Source organism: Zalophus californianus, chromosome 8 (genome assembly GCF_009762305.2).
Source record: "Zalophus californianus isolate mZalCal1 chromosome 8, mZalCal1.pri.v2, whole genome shotgun sequence".
Taxonomy (NCBI): domain Eukaryota; kingdom Metazoa; phylum Chordata; class Mammalia; order Carnivora; family Otariidae; genus Zalophus; species Zalophus californianus.
The window spans coordinates 100654335-100679002 of NC_045602.1; the positions used below are offsets into that span (position 1 = coordinate 100654335).

The window sequence follows — 24668 nt, forward strand, 5'->3', positions numbered from 1 at the left end:
CATGATCCCAGGGTCCTGGGATTGAGCCCCGCATCGGGCTCCCTGCTCCACGGGAAGCCTGCTTCTCCCTCTCCCACTCCCCCTGCTTGTGTTCCCTCTCTCACTGTGTCTCTCTCTGTCAAATAAATAAATAAAATCTTAAAAAATAGAGAGAAATATAGTAATATCTAGTAAGATTTAAGATTTCTATATGCTACACTCAGCACATGTACTTTTAGAAATATATCCTACAGAAATTCTCACACATCTGTATCAGAAAATGTGTGCAGGGATTTTCATTGCAGAATTGGTTTTGGTAACACTGAAATGGAAAAAGCTAATATCTGTGGAATGAGTAGGATAAATAAGGATGAATGAATAGATAAACTGGTCTATTCACACAAAGAATTTTGACCAGTTGGCCCTGATTAAAATGATTGAATGAAGCCTACTTGTATCCAGATACATCTCAAAAAGTGAAAAAGCAAGTTGCAAAAGAATATATAGTATGATGCTATTTATATAAAACATGGAAATAATATTGGATACATATATGTAGTAAAAGAGCTACGTAGCAACTTCAGGATAATAGATACCTCTGAAGAGGGAACAAGGGGAAAGGATGTTGGAAGGAGGCTTTGAGCATGTCTGTACCATTCTGTTTCCTTAGAGAGATACCTAAAACAAACAAGGCAAAATGTTACCATCTGTTAAATTGTGTGAAGTAGGAGGGTTATGCTGAGATATGTTTTCTGGATTTCTTTGTATGTTTGAAATATTTCATGATTAATTTTTTTCATGGTTAATTTTTTTTCATGGTTAATTTTTTAGAGAAAAAATAAAAAGTAGTATCACTTGTGACAAGTAGAATCTATAGATGAATATATATTAAGTATATTAACTGTCAAAATTTTAAAGTTTGTGTGTGTACCACTTAAAATTATCTCATGTACTCTTTGGGAAACAGTAATGAAGGTGATGAAAATTAGCAAGTGCTGCTAATTATCTACCCAGACTGCAGGTACCCTCACCCCCCAGAGGGCCTTGAATACAGCATGTCACCATCTTTTTCTTGTCCCTTTTGCTCCCACTCATTACTGAAGGACTTCCCATTATCCAAGGTCTCCCACAAGTACTGTCTTCTTAAGTAATGATGTCCAAACCAACTGGAGTGGGTATGATCAGCTGTGCATAATGATGATCTGAATCATCAAGACCAGGTTAAATCATGCTCATTATCTTCTGTTGGGGAAGGTGGACGAATATATTGTATACTTTTCAGACAGATTTCCATCATAAAACAGTCAAGATAAAAAGGGATATGACTCATCTAGTAGGAAAAAATGATTTATATGAAAGACATTTCTCAATAATGTCCGATAAAAGAAATGTAACTATAAACTACCCATTGTTTAAAATACTTAAATTACAATAAATTTATTTTTTAATGTATTTTGGACCCATTTTTTTCAAATTTTTCAGTAATTGATAGTAACTTCGTGTTTCTCACATAATTCTGCATTTTGTGTAGCTCTGAGAAGCAGTATGAGCAAGACTGCCTACATTTGAATCCTTGCCTACCAGGTACCAACTATATGACGTTGGGCAGGTTAACCTCTCTGTGCCTATATCATTTCATCTGTAAAACAAGAATGATAATATCCACTTGCTCTTAACCATCAGTAAAAAAAAAACTGCCCAGTGCCTAGGTGGTTTATACGTTAGCTTTTATTTTAACACCATAATTATTGGTTTTGATGCTTCACTTGTTTTATAAACCATATTTCTTTCTCCTAAATTAAGTGTTTTAGGCAGTGAATTAGTCTTTGAAAGTCCGAATCCTTGTTATTTCAAGTTTTGCTTAGTAGTTATTTGAGGAGAGAATTTTTTTCTACTTATTACACAATTTGTCTACTATTTCCTAGCACTACCAGTGAAGGTATTTATGTTTGACAACAATGATCTGGGGACATTGTGAATAAACTTGATTATTGTAAATCTCTGTGCTCTTATCCAAGTGCATTTGAGTTGATCACATCTTTATCTGACTAAACTCTTTGCTGAGTCATTCTTTTTTAGATGGAATGTTATTTTTAGTAATGGATCATGATTCTCCCTCCTTATCTTGTATTGTATCTTCCTGGCACACAATAAGGGCAAATGTGAAGAGCTCTTCTGATGCATTATTCAGAAAATCAGATGCTGAAGTTGGTTTATATCAAATTCAATTGAAATTAAGTAAGAAAGATACAGTGTCTGTGTAGGCAAGATTTTCTGGAAGGGAAAGAACTTCCCATTTTTATCTCTTTCTATCATTTTAATGTTGAAAGCACCTGATTTTTAGTCAGACTAAAAGACATTCATCTCCTAGCTTAATTTTTAATTCCTTTAACTCTCAATGATCCTTTATGTCATTTTTGAGGTAACTATAATTTGAGATTCAAAATCATGAATCTATTGTTCTTTTTCCTTTTGTTATTTTAGATGATTTAAATGGTATTTGTTTATGATATGTGAAACAGAAGTGAGTGAGGAATGCAGGAAGGGCAAGGGAAGGAGTTGGGCAAAGATAGGGTCTCAGGAGAAGTTTAGGGCTTTAAGAGTGAATTGCAGGCACCTGGGTGGCTCAGTGGGTTAAGCGTCTGCCTTCAGCTCAGGTCATGATCTGAGCGTCCTGAGATTGAGCCCCACATCGGGCTCCCTGTTCAGCGGGGAGTCTGCTTCTTCCCTCTCCCTCTGCCCCTCTCCCCTGCGCCTGCTCTCTCTCACTCATGCTTTCTCTCTCTCCGAAATAAACAAATATTTTTTTAAAAAGAGTGAATTGCACTAGAGGATTTCTCCCTTCCCATAGGCAAGGGGTTAGGCTGTTACCCTCACATCAATCAGTTAATGGCTAGAGGCCACCAGTACCCTGCAGGGGCTAAATATCCATATGGAAGACTTTGTCTTAATTGCTAAACCTCCTCAATTCTAATAATCTTTGTGTCTATTTCTCATCAGTCATTTACCAGCCACATGCAGAGATATTTCATCAATATAATTTCAAACTCCAAAATAATTGTCTGATCAGAGCCACCTTCCTGCCACTTCTCCTTCTCTTTCTCCTATCAAACTTGCCTTCACCTTCACAATGACCTCAGTTCACTTCCCCCACTCCCTTTTCACCCCTCTCTCCACTCCCCTCAGTATCACTTACTCACACAACCAGCCTGGACCACATGGTCAAACATAACCCTCAAGCCCTCACTCTTTATTTAGGACACACCAGCCCCTCTCATTGTTTCATACCCATGGTTCATTTGTGTAGATTGTTTCCTCCAAATGGAATGCCAGTTTCGTCTTCTTGGCCTGACAAACTCCTATCTACCTTTCAAGAACTCTCTAAATTGTCCGTTCATCTGTGAAGATTTCTTTATTTCCCTTAGCGAGAGTAGGGTGCTTAAGTGGGCATGTGCTGTTTGGCAGCTTCCCATCATCCATTTTACTTTTCTCACCATCCCAATTTCCTTTTGAGGAATTAAGTGTTCCCCAGTGAATACATTCTTATAGGAATGTAATGAGAAGCCTTGTCTTCCCTAATTAGACCCCTCAGAATCATCATGGAGTCTGGAGCAAAGAGGGGAAGATCCTAAAAGGATTGGATTTCAATCCATCCCTGTAGCAGCATCTGTCTCTGCTTCCAGAGAACTTTGATTCCTGACCGACCCCACTGATTTTATGAGCTTTCAACAGCCTCCCAGTAAGTTCCTTTTGCCTAAGTCAATCAGATTACGTTTCTATTGCTTACAAAGAAGACTTCTGTACTCCCACAGTGCCTTATTACAGAGTACCTACCACATGGCATTGTAATTTTTGGTAAACATGTCTGTCTCCACTGCCAGGCTGAGACAGCGTCTCCATCATCTTTGGAAACACAACATCTAGCCTTGTGTCTAACACATGGTAAGTATTCAATTCATACCAATTAAATGGACAAGTAAATGTATGAATGACAGAGAATAAGTTGTTTTCAGCTCTTTTCTTTTTCTTTAATATCTGCAGCAAGCAAGTGGGCCCTTTTTGTTCCAAAGCTTTGCTTCTATTCATTATCAACAAGAGGATTCTTCATGAATTCCACAACAAGTGACAGGGATTAAGGAATAGACTTGATAGAGAAATTTATAGTAGGAGGGTCAGCAAGAGAAGGCACAGAACCCCAGTTCTCCCATCATCTCACAGAGAGGTGAGCTGGGTCCCAGGATTGCTGGACACATGGAAGGTCTACCTACTAAACTGCCTACCTAGAGTATAATCATGAGAAAGTGACCTTGTCAGAGGTGGGCTACTTGGGTACCCAGCTCCCTAGGAAAGTCAGATGTCCAGCACCTAGAGACATTGGGGGACCGTGAGAAATTATAGTCTTTCCTGGTTTTTTTTTTGTTTGTTTTTAAGATTTTATGTATTTGACACACAGAGAAGAAGAGAGCAAGCACAAGCAGGGGGAGTGGCAGGCAGGGGAAAAGCAGGCTCCCTGCTGAGCAAGGAGCCTGATATGGGGCTCGATCCCAGGACCTTGGGATCGTGACCCGAGCCAAAGGCAGCTGCTTAACCGACTGAGCCACCTAGGTGCCCCAGTCCTTCCTGTTTTTTAAAAAGGTAGCCACTGATCTCATGGGAAGCTGAGCTGGGTGCATCCCTTCCCGCAGGGAGAAGGAGCAGGTTGTTTTCCATGAGATCCAGAGTTGCCATCTGTATTACTTTGCTAAGGATATTATAATAAAATACCACAGGTAAGGTGACTTAACCAGCAGAAATTTATTTTCTCACAGTTCTGGAGGCTGGAGGTCCATGATCAAAGTGTCAGCAAGTTTGGTTTCATTCTGAGGCTTCTCTCCTTGGCTTATGGATGGCCACCTTCTCAGTGTGTCCTTACATAGCCTTTTCTTAGTGCCTGCATGCCCCTGATGTCTCTCTGTCTTCTTATAAGGACACTAGTCATGTTGGATTAGGACCCCACCCTAATGACCTCATTTTAACTTAATCACCTCTTTAAAGACCTTATCTCCAAATAAAGTTACATTCTGAGATACTGGGGGATAGGACTTCAGCATATGAATTTAGGGGGGACACAATTCAGCCTGAAACAACATCCAAGATAGTCATAAAATAATAATTAAGACTGCAGAAGTAATAACATGTCAAGAACTCTCTATAAATTATGTCTCTGACAAACACTGAAATACAAATTCATCTAGTTGAAGCACTTCCCATATCTGCTGCTGTGTGAAATAGTGCTCTGGCGTACCTACTCTGCCCTCTTTTATTCCTGAGGCTCATCCCCACCACTTCTCAAGTCAGCTTTGAGCCCTTATCAGGACAGAACAACAGGCATCCACTAGTTGGCTGTTCAGAGGATTCCAGATTCAGGAAGGTCCTTTACATCAGGCTCAGAATGGTCTCCTCAAGTCATTTCCTGACTGTGCTTTCCCCCAATTTGGAAATTGTTAAACATAAAAAAGAAATTAAAGTGTTGTCAAGGTAACTTTATCTGATCATTGAGCCCTCTTATAGTAAAGAAAACTTTATTTCAATACATTTAGGAAGCCAAAAAAAGAATTACAAATAAAAGCCATGGGTAGAAATCTGTAGTGGTAAATCATTTCTCATATGTAGGTTATTCCCATTATTTTTCCTCTTTAATCAAGACTATAGATAGCATATAACTCAAAGCAGAATTTAGATGCTAAAAGTGTCTGATGTTACTGAATTGATTGGATAACTTGAAGCATTCAAAATAATTGCAAATTAACTTTTAAGTTAAAAACATTTTTTAATTTAAAAAAGAAATTGAACAACTCTGATGGTTTGTCAGGAAGAAGAAAAACAGGAACCACTTAAAGATTTTTGTGGTCTTGTTAATGAAGCATCAAATCTCAAAATGCCACTTTTAAAATGGTTTCAGGCATGGCTCACCTAATCAGAGGTTTCACTGAGTGTCATAATGGACTTCAAGAGGCATTGTGCTGTGATGTGGAAGAGTATTGGGGTGGGGGTGTGCATGTGCACCCTGGGGATAGAATGGAGGCTGTAAAGCTGACTGTCCCTCCAAATAGCTTTCCACATCTGTAAACTGATGACAGTGGTTTGAAAATTATAATGTGTTATATAAATGTTTGAGAAATATCATTATTGTAGCAGGTAAAATTCCATTTCTTTACATTCTTTAAATCCTATAAAATTAATTCTGAGTCCCCATCCCCAAAAGACAAGTCGTTATTGGTACTCTCTCTGTGTCTTTTCCCAAGGTCTTAGAAAGGCTGTCAGGGAAGAAGAAGGAGGCTTGGGCAGAGCAAAATTTTCAGGGAGATTCTCTCCTCCAGTCCTGGATGCACACTATTTTTCTAGATGCCCATTGCTCACATCCTCATGTTCTCTTAGAATCTTACAGTTCTAAGGTTTATGGGCCATGATCAGACAAAGGAGTCTGAGAGATGAGATCGTGGTGTCTAAGATCCTTTCTTTAGGGTGCACCAAACAGCCCCTTTCCCTGGAGGCCTTGCGTCCTGCTTTATATTTGCAGAAACTTGCATCTCTTTCCCAGACTGGGAGCATCTCTCTCCCTCCTACCATCAGAAGCATGTTTCTATCTCCTCCACCCTCCACAAGACGCTTTCACAGAAGACAGGAAGAGGGTAGTTTTTGCAGGTAGCTTCCACCTTCTGACTAAAAGCAAGGTGATCTTCTTGAAAGGCAGAAGTTAAAAAATAAGGAGTGTAAGGGTAGTGTAAACCTATCCTTCTAGGTTCTTTTGGCTGGTTTATCAATTAAATTGACATAAGACAGATCAATAGGAGGAAAACAAATTTAATTTCATATGCATGGGCAATTGAGGCTTATAAGCCATCCTGAGCTAAGAAGGAGGTAAGGGTCTGGGGCTTCAAAGAGAAGGAAGACAATTCACAGGAAGATGGGAAGAGCAAATGTTTGGTAAACAAATGATTGTCATACCATGCAGAGACAATAGGGCAGAGAGGAAGTTGAATAAACATGCCTGCCAACCTCCCCTCGCCTTACCACACCTAGCCCATACTCTTCATAGTTATCTCTGGTGATAACCCTCTTCCTGGACCAGGCTCTCTATCTAAACTCTTAGAGGCAATTAAGGGGGAGGTAAAAAGCTCTTCCTGAGTCTTTTTTGGCCTTGATTAGCTTCAGCTCAAAATAATCCACATGCCAAAGTGGCACATTTTGGGGAGGCTCATCTGAACCCCTTCATGAGCAAAACCCAAACTAATAAGGCAGCACATTATTTTAAAAATATAAAACATAAAAATCATGTTATTTTTCCTTGTTTGTCCATATGTAGTAAGAAAGCAAGCAAAGAAAAATTTCACAGATGAAGGAGACCAGCTGTTCAAGACGGGCATCAAGATTCTCCAGCAGTCTAAAAACCAAAAACAAAAAGCAGAGTAAGTCTTTGTCCAGTTACCTAAGCCAACTTAAATTCCTGGCTGAGAAAAAAGAACAATCCAAAATCTAGTTTGTCATTAAAAGCTTATTGGGATAACAAGTTTATTTGCCCATAAGCTTTTGTTTTTAAAAGGATCAACTGATGTTTAATGAATCCTAAAATTATCAGCCTAAACAAACAGAATTGTATGTGAAATTGTGGTCCCTGCACTTTAAGTGAGATGCAGAATTAAGGCATTAATCTGAGTATTCAGGCAAAAATACTCTGTTTTGAGTTTATTAGGTATTTCAAATGAAATAAAATGTCATTTGCATTAGAGTGGTTGTTTTAGAATGCTTTATTCTGCCTAACTCAGCATTTGTAAAGCACTTTATGGTTTTCAAAGCACTTTCATGTATGTGATTCCATCTTATCCCCAGAACAGCCTTATGAATTAAGAAGAGCTTCATTTCCCCCCTTTAAACAGTTGGGAACAGAGATTCAAGGATGTTAAAGTGAGGTGATCACAAATACACAGCTGGGAAGTAACCAAGCTGTGGCCACATGGTCTCACTCCATGTTCATCATTTCTCTTTTCACTTGTCTACTTTGTCTAAAGGGGAGGCAGAAATATCTTGTCCCCCAGTAGAGGGACACAACATGAGGTCACCCCTAAAGTCTCCATTAAAACCTCATTGAGGTCAAATCCTAATCATTGGCTGTGTTATCTCTGGGCAAGTTACTTAACCTGCTTGCGTTCTGGATAGTACTGTTAGGCTCTTAGAACAATGCCCAATGCGGGCGCCTGGGTGGCTCAGTTGGTTAAGCAACTGCCTTCGGTTCAGGTCATGATCCTGGAGTCCTGGGATCGAGTCCCACATCAGGGTCCCCGCTCAGCGGGGAGTCTGCTTCTCCCTCTGACCCTCTTCCCTCTCATACTCTCTATCTCTCTTTCTCTCTCTCTCAAATAAATAAATAAAATCTTTTTTTAAAAAAAAAGAACAATGCCCAACGCATAGTAAGCAGAAGATAAGCATTTGTTATCTTTATCTCTAGTCCTCTAAATGGTAAGCAGAAGGTATGGGAGAGAAGAAAACAAGTGTGTCTTAAAGCAATAATAAAAAGAACAGTCTCTGGACCTCCAACAAGGAGACATCTTTTGTTTGCACACAGATTAGGCATAGCAACTCTGGGGGAAGCATCCCAGTGCTGTGGTAACCATTCCTAGACAGGGCAGCAGCAGAGTCCCTGAATTCTTTCTTAAAGCTCAAAGCTTCCCAGAAGAGCATACAAGTGTAGAGAATAAAGGGGCATTCAACTCTGAAGAACTTCCATTTATTAAGCTCCTTCTTCGTGCTACTTATTTTTCTGGGAATTTTTGTGTGGAATAGCATTCATTGCTCACAATGGATATTGTGACTCATAAATTGTTATCCCCAAATTACAGAGGAGGAAATGGAAGTTGAAAAATATTCTATAAGTCTTCCAAAGTGACAAGAAGAAGGAAGTAAAGTAGTCGGTCATCTCTCTAGGGGAAGTTAAATTAGAAGCTCCTTATAAGAGCAGAGGAAACCATCCCTTGCAAAACCTGGGTCTCATGCTGAGCATCTCTGGGGGCTGTCATGATGCGGATGGGGTTAAATCAGACCCCCAAAATATAATCCAGCCTGATAGGGAAGTCTGCTCACTCAGAAGCTCACTGAGTAGATGAGTAAGAATAGAGAAATCTCAACCCAGCCCAGCTAGATAAAAGAACAATGGAATTCTGTAAAGGGGCTGGTCCCTGAGGTTTCAGATTAGCTCTGTCAATAGCAGGTGAACACAAAATGAGGGGCTCACTGGGTATGCCCTGTTAAATTCAAGGAAACCCTAGATTCAGTCCGATGGGACAAAATCACTCTTGGAAGCTCCCAAGTAACTATCCTCTTAACCTGGATGGGTACTTTCCTCTTTGGCTTAAAGCATGGGGAGAAAACCCAGCCCTGAAAGCAGATTACCCAGCAGTGAAGGTGCCTTCATGACACCTAGGTGTCATTCAATCTCAGGCTATTCTTGCCCAGCCTGTCCTTGCCCAAGAGTGCCAGAAAAGCAGCTTTTTTTTTTTAAGATTTTATTTTTAAGTAATCTCTACACCCAACATGGGGCTTGAACTCACAACCCCAAGATCAAGAGTCACATGCTCCACCAACTGAGTCAGCCAAGTGCCCCAAAAGCAGCTTATTTTTGCAGCAGCATAGGTACATGAGAGGATGCATAAAGCTGAGTCCCCTGACCCTTCTGAGTTAATAGAGGACTGAAACCAAATCTGCTCATAACAAGAGATTTCAGGAATTTGTGGGAAAGCTGAATGAAATTCCTCCAAATATCAGGATGGTCTGCTCTTCTCTTAAGTCAGTTACATCCAGGTCTAGCCATCTCAAAGATTTTGGACAGGCGAAAGAAAAATGAACACCCTACTGACCACAGAGGAATCATTTCTCTCCCATTCATTCCTCAATCCTCTGTCCTCCTTGCTCCACCACTTCTGGTACAAAACAGAGGCTACTAGTCCTTTTGGCTCATCCACATCGACATCTTGACCCAATTCATTCATTCATCCATCCGTTCATTCATTCACTCATTCAGCTATAAATTGTTTAACAAATCAGTGCTGTTAGAAGTACAGATGTTAAGCAAGCATGTGTCAGGGAGACACAGACTTGTCTACAGGAGTCAAGCCTCAGAGACAACCAGGGTTAGCTGTCATTAAGAATTACTCCCCATCAGCAAAGAAGATTTGGAGATAAGCTGCTGCCCTACACCAAGTTTCTGATGAATCCTAGAGATGCCAATAGTCTCCTCCTTCCCCAGCACCTACCTTAGCATCCAGTACCAGGTTCTTTAGAAGTTATCCAGATATCTAACTGAACTTTCTTTTGGGGAACTGCTAATGTTGCCCAGTTTCTCCTACTTTTTCCCTCTTGGGGATTATAACCCAGATCTCAATCCTACCTAATTTACCAACAGCTTTCTTCAGCCCTGGGTCCTGCTTCTATTATTCTTTATATCACCTCGGACTTTCTTGACAGGGGACCGAGGTATCCACCCCTCCCTTAGAATTAAAAACACCTAGACAGATTGGTTTTGTGAGCTTTTGTTGCCCCCGGGGATCAGTGAATGGATATACTGCTGGCTCCTGCAGCCCATCTCGAATTTCTCTGCCCTGGTCCATGTGGGTGCCCTTCTAATCCCAGCAGGCTATGTGGTTGCAGCAGCAAACCATGTGGCAGAATGACTTCAGGGAGTCTGTGTCCCGTTGTCAAGCCTCTCTGAGTGCCAGACTTTTGCATTCATTGACCTTTAGACCTTCTGTCTTATTTGCCTTCTGGTCCCTAGAATATTAGCTTGCTTGCTTGACCACCTGGCTTCTATTGTCCCGCTGGAGTCTACTCCCGGTGTTGCCATCCAGGACCCTAAAGCCTACGTGGTAACACTCAGTCCGAACCCATTCTATTCTGCTCCATCCACCAAGAGCAAATTATTTTAGCATCAGCATAGATAGGTGGTACATAAAGCTGAGTCTCCTGATCCTTCTGAGTAGCAATGGTAGATTTGTGTATTTGTTCCTGTATTTGAGTCAAGGTTACCAGTAGAGGTTAATGCTTTCTGTTCTTACCACTACCAAAAAGGAAGTTATAAAAGTAAAAATAAATCCCAAAAGTACTCTCTGTCTGACACAGGTTTTGACCTTGCAAGACTCTCCATCACTACTTGTTATACAGATCAGGTCCAGGTGATTTCTGAGCGGGATTCAGAAAATGCAATGTAAGGCAATCCTATGGCATCTATATTTATAATCACCAAATTTTCATACCATTTACCCACTAATTACAGGAGAACAATTACCATGCTATAAAACTTTAGAATTTATGCAGTAGTCCTAATAATAATAATAATAATAATAGCTAAATTTATTGAGTGCTTGCTATGTACCAGGTACTATGCCAAGCCCTTCACATGGATTATCTCACTGAATCTTCCCAGCAACCCTATGAAGTAAGTGCTATTGTTATCCCCACTCCATAGATGAAAGAGGCACAAAGAAGTTAAATAACTTGCCTGAAGCTCTCAAACTAGTAAGTGGTGGAGCCAGATTTTGAACCAGGCAGTCAAGACTTTAGAGCCCTAATAACCATTGGGTTTTATTTGGTTATTGGTTTTCGACACAGTCTGACTTTGCATGCTGAGGAATATGTTCTGTCTTAGACAATTATTTCAGAATACAAAGGGACTGTTGTTTTCATGATAGTAGCTTTCTAGATGTGACATTCCAGTTTTGATTATTTTTGATTATATTGTTATATATTTCAGAGTTCATTTTGTAAAACAAATCATATAATGTGGGTGACCATGGGAGAGTTCACTATTTTAGGACAAGTGACTCAATTTTTCACTTGGTGAATAAGCTTGAAGCATGATGTATCCTATATATTTCTCCTTTTCAGCAGCTTCACTATTTGTTAGATATATCTGAAATTATAATCTTAGATAATGTAGGGCTGAAAAACACCCTACTGATCTATAGATGTGATGGACTTCAGCTAAACTGTCATTAGTAGCAATGACAACTTTGTCCTACTTGTTAGAGAGAAGTAGTGTGAAGGAGGGAGCAGAAAAACATTTTTGATAAACCTCTACCTTCATATTTTTGAAACAGAGCCTACGTGTTCTTTGCCAAAGCAGCTGACATGGGAAACTTGAAAGCTATGGAGAAAATGGCTGATGCTTTGCTATTTGGAAATTTTGGCATGCAAAACATAACAGCAGCTATCCAATTATATGAGTCCCTGGCTAAAGAAGGATCATATAAAGCCCAAAATGTGAGTTTTGAAAGAAAAATAAGCCTTACTAAAATAACTATAGATAAATAACATGTGAAAGGAGTTTAGCGATGGTATTCCCATGTGAACCCAGACCTAGGGAAGTTACAGTAACACTCTGAAATAGTGGTGTGAGGGAGGGGACACAAAGCAAGAGCACTGGGCAAATTCTTCAAGTTATATGGGTGACTATCAGGAATGGAACAGAACTGCTCTCTAATTCAGCTTCCCATCTTATGTCCATGGGTGTGTTTAGAAATAATTTAAGAACTCTGAACCCCTAAAATAATTAAATTTTACTTAAGTATATTCACCTATACAAAAAACAAAACACAGAAGTAAGTCTATGACCTTGTATAATGTTTGCCTGGTTTTTACATTTCAAACATTTTATAAACTAAATATATTTCCTTTTCTATTTTACTAAATGCATTTCATTTTATTCCAAGAATAACATAAGCATTTCATAGAAAATCTGGAAAACAGAAAAATAAATAGATAAATAAATAAAGCCCTTCACAAGCCAACCATTCTGACTCAACTATTGTTAGGACTGCTTTATATTTTTGCTTAGCTTCTTCCTCATGCATCTCTCTTTTTACATCATCCTAATCACAATGCAAGTGCATATATCATTTGTTTCTGGCTACTTTCACTTAATGCTATAGCAAAAGCATGTTTTCATGTTGTTAGTCTTTTTAATAAAAACATTTATTTCTGATTACAAAAGAACTTCATGCTCATTACAAAAAAAATGTCTGAGAATTCAGAAAGTATGACGAAGAAAGTAAAAGTTGTCTGAAACCTCTCCTCCCAGAGATCATTTTTGGTATCTCTGGCAGGAAAGTGTAGAAGCTAGACTTTGGAGTCAGAAAGACTTAAGTTCAAATCCATTCTGCCACTTGCTTGCTGGATACCTCCTTAACAAAATCCTATCCCCTTCCATATGAGAATCCTTTGGTACACTCTCTAGTTCTGTTTCCCTTATAATCTATTAGGAGTAAAACGTTAAGTGTGTTTCTAGGTAGCATTGCTTATGATTGAAATGACTCGTGATTGAAAACTTCCTTCACATTGGAGCAAACTGTAATGAACAGAATACCTGATGGTTGTAGTGATTCTTATGAGAACCCTGAACACTATACATGTGGAACCGTTACTTGGGGGATTGGGGCTCCTGCACCCACCTAGTGTGGATCTCACCTCCTTGAGGCATCATCTGAGGGACCAAAGACAAGAGCCACTGGAGGACTGTATGAACTGCACAAGAACTGCAGGAAGAACTCACACAGAAGGAAGACCTAACCCTGCCCTGGGAAACTGTAGTTCCTGTGCTGTATCCACCTGAATAGACTGATGGCACCTGGAGCCTAGGGAGCCTTGTGAGTCTCTGTTTACTTAGTTAAAACAGAAGCTGGCCCAGAGGACCTCTGATGGGTGGGACAACCTCTCTAATTTTCATCTGTAGGGTTAGGTTTTATCATATATAAAGCACTGGATACTGTGTCCATCTGGTTCACAGTTGTATCTAATATTTAGCACAGTGCCTGGGACAAGAAATATACACTGAATGCTGAATCAGTTAATGATGAATGATTAAATGGAATTATTGTGGGGATTAAAATAACATGTAAAGGCACTTAATTCCATGCCTGGAACTTTGTAGTCATTCATTATAAAGAAAGGATATAAATATTATTATTCTAGATTTTTTCCCATAACTATGTAAAATTTTTTTACAAAAATAAGATCATACCTTAATTGCTATTTCCTAATCTCTTTACTCAATAATATATCACAAACATTTGCCATGTAAATATGTACAGATCAACATCACCATTTTATTTTATTTTTTTAAGATTTACTTATTTATTATTTGAGAGAGGAGGGGAGGGGCAGCGAGGGAGGGAGAGGGAAAGAATCTCAAGTGGACTCCCCACCAAGCAGGAGCCCGATGCAGGGGTTGATCTCATGACCCTGAGTTCATGACCTGAGCCAAAATCAAGAGTCAGATGCTCAACTGACTGAGCCACACAAGCACGCATCAATATCACCATCTTAAATATCTGTATAATTTTAATTAAGTTGTTGAATACTATTTTTACCCCAGGGAATTTTTTCAATTAAATACAAAATATTATATTTACAAAGGAGTAAAACAGATTTATAAATGTTATATAATATATGAGAATTTTTAAACCTTCATTGTCCAAATACAGAGTTCCAAAACAGACTAAATATTACCATCATATCCAGCACTATAAATGATATCTCCAAATTCCTTTCCAAACTAGTGAACATATACTTTATTTTTTAGTGGGAGTATTAATTAGTTAATTAAGTGAACAGTTGCTTTGTTGACACGATGTGCCACACATAATCTGAGCTGATGGGTAGAAAAAGATTAATAGGTCATAGTCCTTATGGGTCAATCTGAAACATAAACACATAATTGTGGCACAATTTAGGTAGACTACAGTAATAAATTGTGTTAGGCACAGAAAAGAGTCTAACTGGTTCTGCCTGGAGCAGGTGAGGAAGGCTTCTGGGAAAAAGTGACATTTGTACCTAGTCTAGGATATTGGATACAGGCAACATAAAGGATTTATTTGTCTGTATTTAAATAAAGTATTTGATACAAGGTCAAAACACTACTCCCAGAAAAGAAATTCCAAATTAACATAAATGGTACATAAAACACATGGATTTCAGGGCCTAAGTCAGAGTATCACTCCCCATACTTGGATTAATGTGGTTCCATGGCATGGCCACAGACCGCCCTCTAATCCCAGTTAATTGACCATCAAATGCTTGTCATTGATTTTAAGGAGAAACAGGTAGGAGAAGGTAACTGGCTGAGTGCTAATCCAGTGCCAGGAAGAACAACTCTAAATGCATGACCACTGGCCATGTATTACCACAGCCATCTTTGCAGAAACAAGCAAGTATTGTTGGGACAGTGTTCTCAAAAATGTACAATTACGGACTTTAGGGTAGCATGTCATGGTAGCAGACAGGGGTTCTATAATCAGGAAGCTGGACAGTATGTGAATCCAGATTCTACAACCTAATGAGCTTCCGATCTTCTTCATTCTTTCACTGTCACTTCTCTAAACCTGAGGTTTCCCAAACCTGCAAAGGGAACTGATGATAAGGTCACACTACTTTATAAGGTTGCTGCAAGAACTGAATAATATCTGCACAATCGCTTAGAGATATTAAAGAACATCAGTGAATAATGTTGTGTAACGATTTTAGTCTTAATGGCTTTGTCTTTGGAGTCAGTCAGTCCTGGCTTTACATCTCAGCTTCACCACTGGTTCTTGTGGCCTGCCCTATCTGAGTCTCAATTTCCTCATTGTAAAATGGGGATATCTGTCTGATATATGTGTGTGTTTGGTCTTAGGAGGATAAGAAGATAGAATATGAGTGAGGACAAACTTATCACCTGGAAGGCTGACGGTGACCTGATATGCAAAATTCAACCACACTGTTATTGAAATGCTACAATACTAGGTGGCAAAAAGTCTCTGTCCCAAGCACTTCCTATGCTGTCCCTGACATCCTGGATACCCTTATTCCCTACTCAGACTCCTCCTCTCCTCCTGACCTCCCCATGATCTAGTGACCAAAGTGTTAATCTGAATGAGCAGGGAGCCTACACGACCCTGGTCTGGTACTACAGCTGGATTGCTGGATTATATTCTGAAATTTTGCTGTCACCCCTGTTATCCCTATAGAAAAGTCTGTTTCCAATAGCAAGTCTGCTTATAGTTGATTTGTCTCCTTGTACAAGAACAACTAGTCAAAGAGATTCTATGCTACAAACAATGCTTAGTTCAATGACTGTGAATAGGATGGCCACATGCCGTATTGATCACAGCTCTCTAACAGAGAACTAATAGGCTAACAGGCTGGGTGACCATCTTTCTTCTCAGGCTGTTTGTGCCACCCTGTTACAGGAATCCTGCCTGCACTCTTAAGAAATACTGCTCAGAATTGTTAAGGACAGCTCCATTGTGGCTAAAGAAGCCGGAAATGTATACTAAGAATGGCAATGAAAAAGAATGAGAGGGATAAAGATAGAAAGAGAATGAAGAGAATGAAGACACCTATCTCTGGGGGAAAAAGGAAGAACAGAAATACTGAAATGTAATAAATGGAGAGCCTGGAGTGCCAGAAGTCTAGTAAGGATCTGAGTTAACAAAGAAAAATGAAAAAGAGATGAACCCATATTATAAAGTGGCTTTGAGGGGTCAGGGGGAAATACAATTTCAGGCCATGTATAAAGGGCAGCTGGATAGAGGGAAAGAGGCATAATTATTTCTTTCATGTACCTTGAATGGTTCATCCCACAAAATTCCAAATCAAAGGAATTCTGATAAGGGCAACAAAAGCATTTAAGGTTATGAACAGAGTCCATTGTGTTGATTTTCAAAGAAACTATACCTTCCAGGGCACCTGGGTGGCTGAGTCAGTTAAGCGTGCCTTCAGCTCAGGTCATGATCCTGGGGTCCGGGGATGAGCCCTGTGTCGGGCTCCATGCTGAGTGGGGAGCCTGCATCTCCCTCTCCCCCTGCTTGTGCTCTCTCACTCACTCTCTCTCTCTCATAAATAAATAAATTATTTTAAAAAAACACCTTAATTTTATCGCGATAATCTCTAAGTGGTGGTATTATTTGTAACTATATCCTTTTTAAAAATACTTCACTGGGTTTTTTTCTCTAAATTTTCTATTCATGGGTATGTATTACTTTGATATCAGAAAAATCATTTAACTCAGACACATGTGCTTCCTTATTATACAGTTCAAAAAGTTTCCTGTGAATTATAAGAAAACCCATTCTATTATGTAAAAATGACTTTAATTGATATGTTAAGGAGGATATGAGTGACTGCATGTTTTTCCATGCTTAGTAATTCTAGAATAATTCTATCTCAATGGCAAAGATTACTCATATTTTTCATGTATTTTAGATGTGAATTTTAGAGGTGTTTTGTAGAGGGACTGTAGTTATTAGCATTAAAAAATCATGTTTAGTATCAACCTAATAATCACTTTGATAATTTTAGGATTACCTGTGTAGAGCATTTCATCTTGATGTTAATGCTATTTTTGTATTAAGGGGACAGATAGGATCTGAGTTGTTCATTAAGGTTGATTCATACTTTTGTTTGGTATGCAATTTGAGCTATAAGTAATGATCTCAGATGCTTTCAAGCCTTGTGCAGTAATTAAAGGAAAAATGCTTAATCTTTTCTTTTAACAATAATTTCCTATGTAAAAAGTAAAAGGAATATTTAACTTTTAAATTGTTATTATGGAACCTGAGTAATTTGCTTTGAAATACAAAAAATATCCTCTAAGCTAAAATCTTTCCGTTCAAATCCCAGCTATTATAACAGTTTCTTACAACCACAGCACAATTGTTGAGTTCAGAATCAAGTCTTATAAACAGATCTAATTTGCAGAGCTTGACCTTTAAAAACCACTCAAAGTGTCACTGAATCATCAATATCACACAGCTTCTCTTTTGACTTAAGTATTTTTTTTTCTGGATTAATCTTGAATCATTCTATAATCCATCTCATTTCATCTAGCTATTTCTCCGAAGAAAGATCAAATGCCTAAAACTGCTTACTGTAAAGTTGTTAGGTGACAGTGTGCAAGTGTAAAGGAATAGGACAACACTGACTATAATCAGCATATTCACTACATGAAAGCTCATAATGTCTTTTGTCTTCTTTAGTGCTGGAAGGAAGGAAGGAAGGAAGGAAGGAAGGAAGGAAGGAAGGAAGGAAGGAAGGAAGAAGGAAGGAAGAAGCAAGGAAGGAAGGAAGGAAGAAGGAAGGAAGGAAGAAGGAAGGAAGGAAGGAGGAAGGAAGGAAGGAAGGAGGAAGGGAGGAAGGAGGGAGGGAGGAAGGAAGGAAGGAGGAAGGAAGGAAGGAAGGAAGAAGGAAGGAGGAAGGAAGGAAGAAGGAAGGAAGGAGGAAGGAAGGAAGGAGGAAGGAAGGAAGGAGGAAGGGAGGAAGGAAGGAAGGAAGGAAGGAAGGAAGGAAGGAAGGAAGGAAGGAAGGAAGGAAGGAAGGAAGGAAGAAGGAAGGAAGGAAGGAGGAAGGAAGGAAGGAAGGAAGGAAGGAAGGAAGGAGGAAGGAAGAAAAGAAGGAAGGAAGGGAGGGAGGGAAGAAGGAAGGAAGTTGAGCCCTCCAAAGAATTAATTCAAAATCACCCATTGTTATTTTTCAGTGAAAAAGAGAGAGTGAACATGCCTTTTGGGCTGGTTTTAAAGCTGCTAAAGTCATGGTTTCAGTCCTTACTTTCTAGAATGAGCTTTAGACAGAGAAAGGCTCCCCACCCCAGTCACAGGATGGAAATTTAACTCCCACACAATCCACAACTCACAAATTTCTTCGGCAGAATCAGGCCAAAAAGTGTGATAAGCTGTGCACAAAATCATACACTTTTGGTGAAAGTATCTTAAAATACAAGCTCAACTGAATAGAACAGTATCTTCATTTTCTTATGTAAAGGTCAGTATATTTGTTTGCTGTCAAAGTTTCTACATAAATAAACCTACATAAATAAACCAGTTTCTAATCTGAGCAGAATCAAAAATTGTTAAGATCTGCAAGAAAAATAAAAATCTAATATTGACTAAAGAGATCCTTAAAAGGAGCCAATTTAGCCATTTTAAATATAAACTACAAGGGTTAGAGGAGTACCAGGATTCCAGATACCTTCCATTTGTAATAACAGCCATTATGGTCAACTTTCCATAAAAGAGAACCTTTGAGACTAAAGAGGAATTGGTTGAAACATAGAAGATTTTTTTTTCAGTTTAAGGATTAAATAGATTACACAAATTATACTTATAAACCACATGTTAGAGTTATGCTTTTGGGAACTGAACTCTGCAGTCATTTCCCTAATTTTAAAAATGATACAGTTCTTTGTCCTTGAAATTATACTTAAAAGTTTAAGAAATTATTCATTTTGTTTTGATTGAATTATCAGACTTTTTGTATCTTTATTTTAGGGAGACATTTAACAAAGCCTTGCAAGATGTTCTCATGAACTAGATGAAAAAATAGAAATGTGGGCTTTGAGGATAGTAAATAAAGAGTAGACTAATGGGTTGATGCCAAGGTGAAAGCAAGTCTCTGGCAATCTGCCACAGGATTCTGCCTATGACCCTGTGCTCTTCAAATATTTCATCAACTCTTAAGCTGAATGGCCAAGACCAGATTGTTATTAATATAAAACATGGAAAAATATATTATCAGTGATATACATAAGAGTGTGTAATGAACTTCTAAAAATGGTAACAGAAATTATAATGAGTAGAACTTTGAAAATATTAGGAACACCAAAACAGACTTTTACAATTATGTTCTGACAAAAAATTTAGTGTTGTGATTCTGTCGAGAAGAGGTGCAAGGAGAAAATTGAAAAAGTAATGTAAATGACCTAAATCATCGTCTCTATAATATAACAAATTTACAGATAATGTGTGAAATATAAAAATTAACAGCAAGTAGTAACAATTTATCAAGAATCATAATGGTGGTAAATTATCAGAAGAAAATAGCTAAGATAATTAAAAGTGGTTGTTTATCAAGAGAATAAAGAGCGGCCTGGAACGGAGCAGGGCATTGATATTTATATTTTAAACCCTCAGAAGTATTAGAATTTTAATCTTTAATATGCATGTATTTTTAAATATATTAAAATTTAAATTTATTTATTAAATCATGCCCCAAGAAGGAATTGTGTTAAAACAAAAAACAGAAATCCTCTCCAACTAAAAAGAAACCAGCATCCTTGGAAAATGTCAAATTCTGGGTGTGGGACAAGAAATGTACAAGATGCTCTTGAAACATTTTATCATACAAGGTGTCATATTGATATGATACAAGGTATCATATCATACAATATGATAGCAAGAAAGCTGTCAGAAAATCCTATGGTCATGACCAAAAGACTGAGCTATCTCAAAATAAGCTCCTATTGACTAAAGACGGAAAAGTTGAGCACTAAAATGAAAAATTACCACAATATACTGAAATACCTCAAATATACCTAAATTCATTAATTCATAATGACTAATAAGAAGAGGAAATGGGATATCTCCAAACTCTTCATTTGTCAAGCACTGTGGCAATTTTTTTCTTAAAAATGACCACAGGAGGGGCGCCTGGGTGGCATAGTCTGTTAATTGTCTGACTCTTGGTTTCAGCTCAGGTTGTGATCTCAGGGTCCTGGGATCGAGCCCCACATGGGCTTGGGATTCTCTCTCCCCCTCCCTCTGCCCCTTACCCCCAAAATAAATAAATAAATAAATAAATCTTTTAAAAAAAATGTCCACAGCGCTATTTCTAGTCCCATATGCTATTTCAGCACCCTAACCAACATAATTAAAAAGTGGAGTCTATTTCCCCTCCACTACCTAAGGGAGATTCTTGACTACTTCAAACAATAAAGTTTGGTGAAAGTAATGCTACACTTCCAAGGGAAAGTCACAAAAAGGATACAGCTCTGCCTAGCTCTTTCAGGATGCTTACTCTTAGAACTCAGCCACCATGCCGTGAGGAAGCCTATACAACCAGAGAGGCCACGTGTAGGTGTTCTGGCCATCAGCTTCGGCTGAGGTCTCAAACAATATCTAGCATCAACTGCCGAGCATGCATACGAACAATCCTTCAGATGATTCTATCCCCCAGCCTTTGAGTCTTCCAACTAAGGCCCCCATACTGTGGATCAGAGACAAAACATGCCCACTTTACTTTGACCACATTCTTGACCCACAGAACCCTTAGCATAATAAATGGTTGTTTTATGCCACCAGGTTTTGGGGTAATTTGTTATACAGCCGTAGTAACTGGAACAAGGATACATATATTCAGAATTAAAAGGATAGAATGTACTTCTCAGAAGCACCGGAAGCAGAGTGCAGCAAGCATCTGTTTGGAGTGAGTTCAAATTTCTTGGCCCAATCCAGTTCCATCCCTGGGTACTGAGAGAACTTATAAATATGTCACTGCCACTTGTCAGTAATTTTGAGTAACTAAAGAGGGCAGGAAAGGAGCCACAGGGCTTGGAGGATATAAAATTCTGCAAATCACGCATAGTGCTGGTGAATTTAATGGTAAGATTCCTCATCATACTTTCAAAATGTTTGTTCTTGAAAATCCCATAAAATGAAGCAGTACTATTTGTCAAGCAGCATGAGTTCACTAGGAACTATCTGTATTAAGCAAGCTCTATTTTATAGGGTTGCTAGGCTAAGAAATCTGAAAAATGTGGTAGAGATGATAATCCCATATTTTATCCATTATAAGACACCATCAACAGTAAGTTATATATTTTTAAAATATAAGTTATATAATTATATAAATGATGTGAATTAAAGTTTAAAATAATGTTTTATTAGATTTTTTGTTTTATTCTTATTAAAAGTGCTGTTTTAGACATTTTAGACATAGATTTCTATCATGTCACTCTTTAATTACATACAAAAGTAAATACAAGTTAAATAAATTTAGGTGTTCCAAAATTCTTCTCATTCAGAGTCTAACTGAATTAGTTTTCAACTTAGAACACTTCCTTGATGACTGTCTTCCAGCATATCATTCTCCATACCATTAAGAATGCCAGTAGTGCAACATTTCCTCAGGGAGTGTTCCTCGATTACCTCCAGGATTTTTTCCAAACTACTGACTCATTCTACAACGATTAATGCTGACACTTTCCAATTTGACTAAATTTATTCTTTTATTTTTTTCTTTGATCGAATCACACAAGGCTCGAAGTTCAGTTCAAAGTTAGCGAGAAGTTCCTGGCAATGTTTGATGCTGAATACCTTAATCGTAATAGCTTCTCATTATTCATTAGTTTTTCATCTATTCCTAGGGATTTGGCAATTCCTCCTGTGTTTAGTGGGATAATTTTGCTTGTGACAGCCATTCCTTTTGCATATAATTTAGTAATAAAATGTGATGCAGTTTCACTGACTTTGGGATATCTCCTCTTTTCTTTCTTTCTTTTTTTTTTAGAAAATTGTAACTACTTTGTTTCAACAGGGCTATGACAAATATGGCATCCATGATGTAGATCAGATTCAGAGAACACAGAAGATGATGAATATTACCTAAAATATATCACCTGAGGAAGGCAAAATAGGGAATCTTTGTAGGAGAGAACACCAGGTATCAAATGGCTGCCCTCAAGTGTCTACAAGGCAGAAAGTGGTACAAGGAGTGATTTGTTAAGCACCAAACTACCATACAGTTTAAACAACTAAGTATAAGGCAGCAACTTCTATACAGAGATTAATTTTGGTTTACTGTGTATCTACTAACTTAACGAAGTTCCCTCCCAGCAACAGAGATGTCCATTTGAATTGATTAGGATTCTCTGAATTTCAAGTACGGAAAATACAACCCATCTGGCTTAAGCAAAAGTGCGATTTTTTGGCTCATTTAACTATGAAGTTGTAGCTGCCTCTAGATACTCTGGATCCAGAAGCCAGAATGAAGACATCAAGACATACTTTCTCTTTGTTTTGCTTTTTTCTGTGATGGTTTTGAGTGACTTGAACCCATGGAGTCAAAAAACAGTCACCAACGAACCTAGGTATCTTTAGCCCTTAAATCTGGAAGTCTCTGTAAAGGAAGCCAGTTTCTTTCCCACTGATTTCCGCAAAAGTGTTGGGTTAGCTCACAAGACCACCCCTAATCAATCACTGCATCCAGGAAGAGAATAATCTGATTGGTTGAGCCTGTGTCATGTGGCCCTCTAGATTCAGAAAGCGGTGAGGAGCCACGTTGAACCGAATGAATTCAGAACAGAAGGAAAGCGATTTCACAAAGAGAATCCAGGCAGACAAAACAACAGCAACAACAACAAAAACCACATACCCTGACCACATCTACATACAAGATTTATATGGAAGATCATCCCAAACAAAATTAAAAAGCAAAAAATTATTTTCAAAAAATTATCACACAAAGAAAGTTACTTTACTTTAAAAAATAGAAATGATACTACATTCTTTGACTAGAAGTAGTGAAACTGAAAATTACTGACAAAAAATAGCTTAAAATTCAACTATAAAATTTCAGCAATCTCCTAATTTTTAGCGAATAGCAAAGATAAAATAGAAACTGAAATGACATATTAAGAACTCGATGATAACACTACATATAAAAGTTAAGGAATGTGGCTAAAGCCACTTGTAGAGGAAAATATACAGCTTTAAATGTTTTAATAAATAAGAGACTTAAAAACATATCTCAGAAAGCTAAAAGAAAAACGAAATAGCAAAAGAAAATAAACCTAGAAAATGTAAGAGTATTTTAACAACTTTTTCAGATAATTGTAGATATTCTTCTTTAGTTCTATATCAAAGCTCAACAGTGATAACTTCTTAAAGGTTAATTGCAGTGTGGAATCCGAAATCATATAATGAACTTTTCATATTCTATTACATTAAAATCACTGGTCTATCTTGCATTTTGAATGGAAATTTTTTTTACCTAGACAGGATTTTAGAACATCATGCATTGGTTATTTAGAAAATATCAGTTCACTAAGTTTTGCAAGTCTTCCAAACTTGACACATTGCATCATACAATATCAAAATTACATTTGTTAATACCACCATCATGAAAAGTATAAGTATTGGGGTGTCAAACAGATATAAGGTATACATGGTAGCAGATATAAACTTTCCAAAATTCTAATTTTTGCTTAAAAGCTTGAATTTATCTTTGGCAACAATACTTTCAATAGTTTTTATTGAAGTGACAGGCTTACTGTCCATTTTCAAGAAAATGTCTGCCAGTCTAAATGAACATAGCTGATCCATTGTTCCTTCAAATAAAGATGGTGTTCCATGAAAAAAGTGGCTATTTCAGCTTGCAACTCAAACAAGCATTTCCTTAAAACAACCAACATATTTCACTATTGGAAGTGCTTTATGCCTCTTCCTCTTAGTACTGCTTTTGCTGCATCTCATAAGTTTTGGTATGTTGCCTTTTAATTTTCATTTGCCTCAAGACATTTTTCTAAATTTCCTTGTGATTTCTCCCGTGACTCATTGGTAGTTCAAGAGTGTGATGCTTAATTTCCACATCTTTGTGAATTTTCCAGTGTTCTTTTTGCCATTGATTTCTAGTTTCATTCCATTATGTTCAGAAAAGGTACTTGGTAAGATTTTAATCTTCTTAAATTTATTAATGTTTTGTGACTTGACATATGGTCTATCCTGGAAAATGTTCTATGTGTTCTTAAAAAGAATATGCATTCTATTATTGTTGGGTGGAGTGTTCTATATATCTGTTAGGTGTATTTAGTCTATTGCATTGTTCAACTCCTCTATTTCTTCATTGAGCTTCTGTCA

The 24668-nt window shown here is 37.9% G+C and overlaps 1 protein-coding gene across 7 annotated transcripts in view; it reads left to right on the forward strand.

Moving 5' to 3' along the window:
* SEL1L2 (SEL1L2 adaptor subunit of ERAD E3 ligase) overlaps window positions 1-24668 on the forward strand; it is a 144765-nt gene that overhangs the window by 59585 nt on the left and 60512 nt on the right. For all 7 annotated transcript variants that reach the window (XM_027620604.2, XM_027620606.2, XM_027620609.2 and 4 more), the window contains exons 4-5: window positions 7325-7427; window positions 12105-12267. In XM_027620604.2, the coding sequence (XP_027476405.2) occupies window positions 7325-7427; window positions 12105-12267 (266 nt within the window). The remainder of the gene's footprint in view (window positions 1-7324; window positions 7428-12104; window positions 12268-24668) is intronic.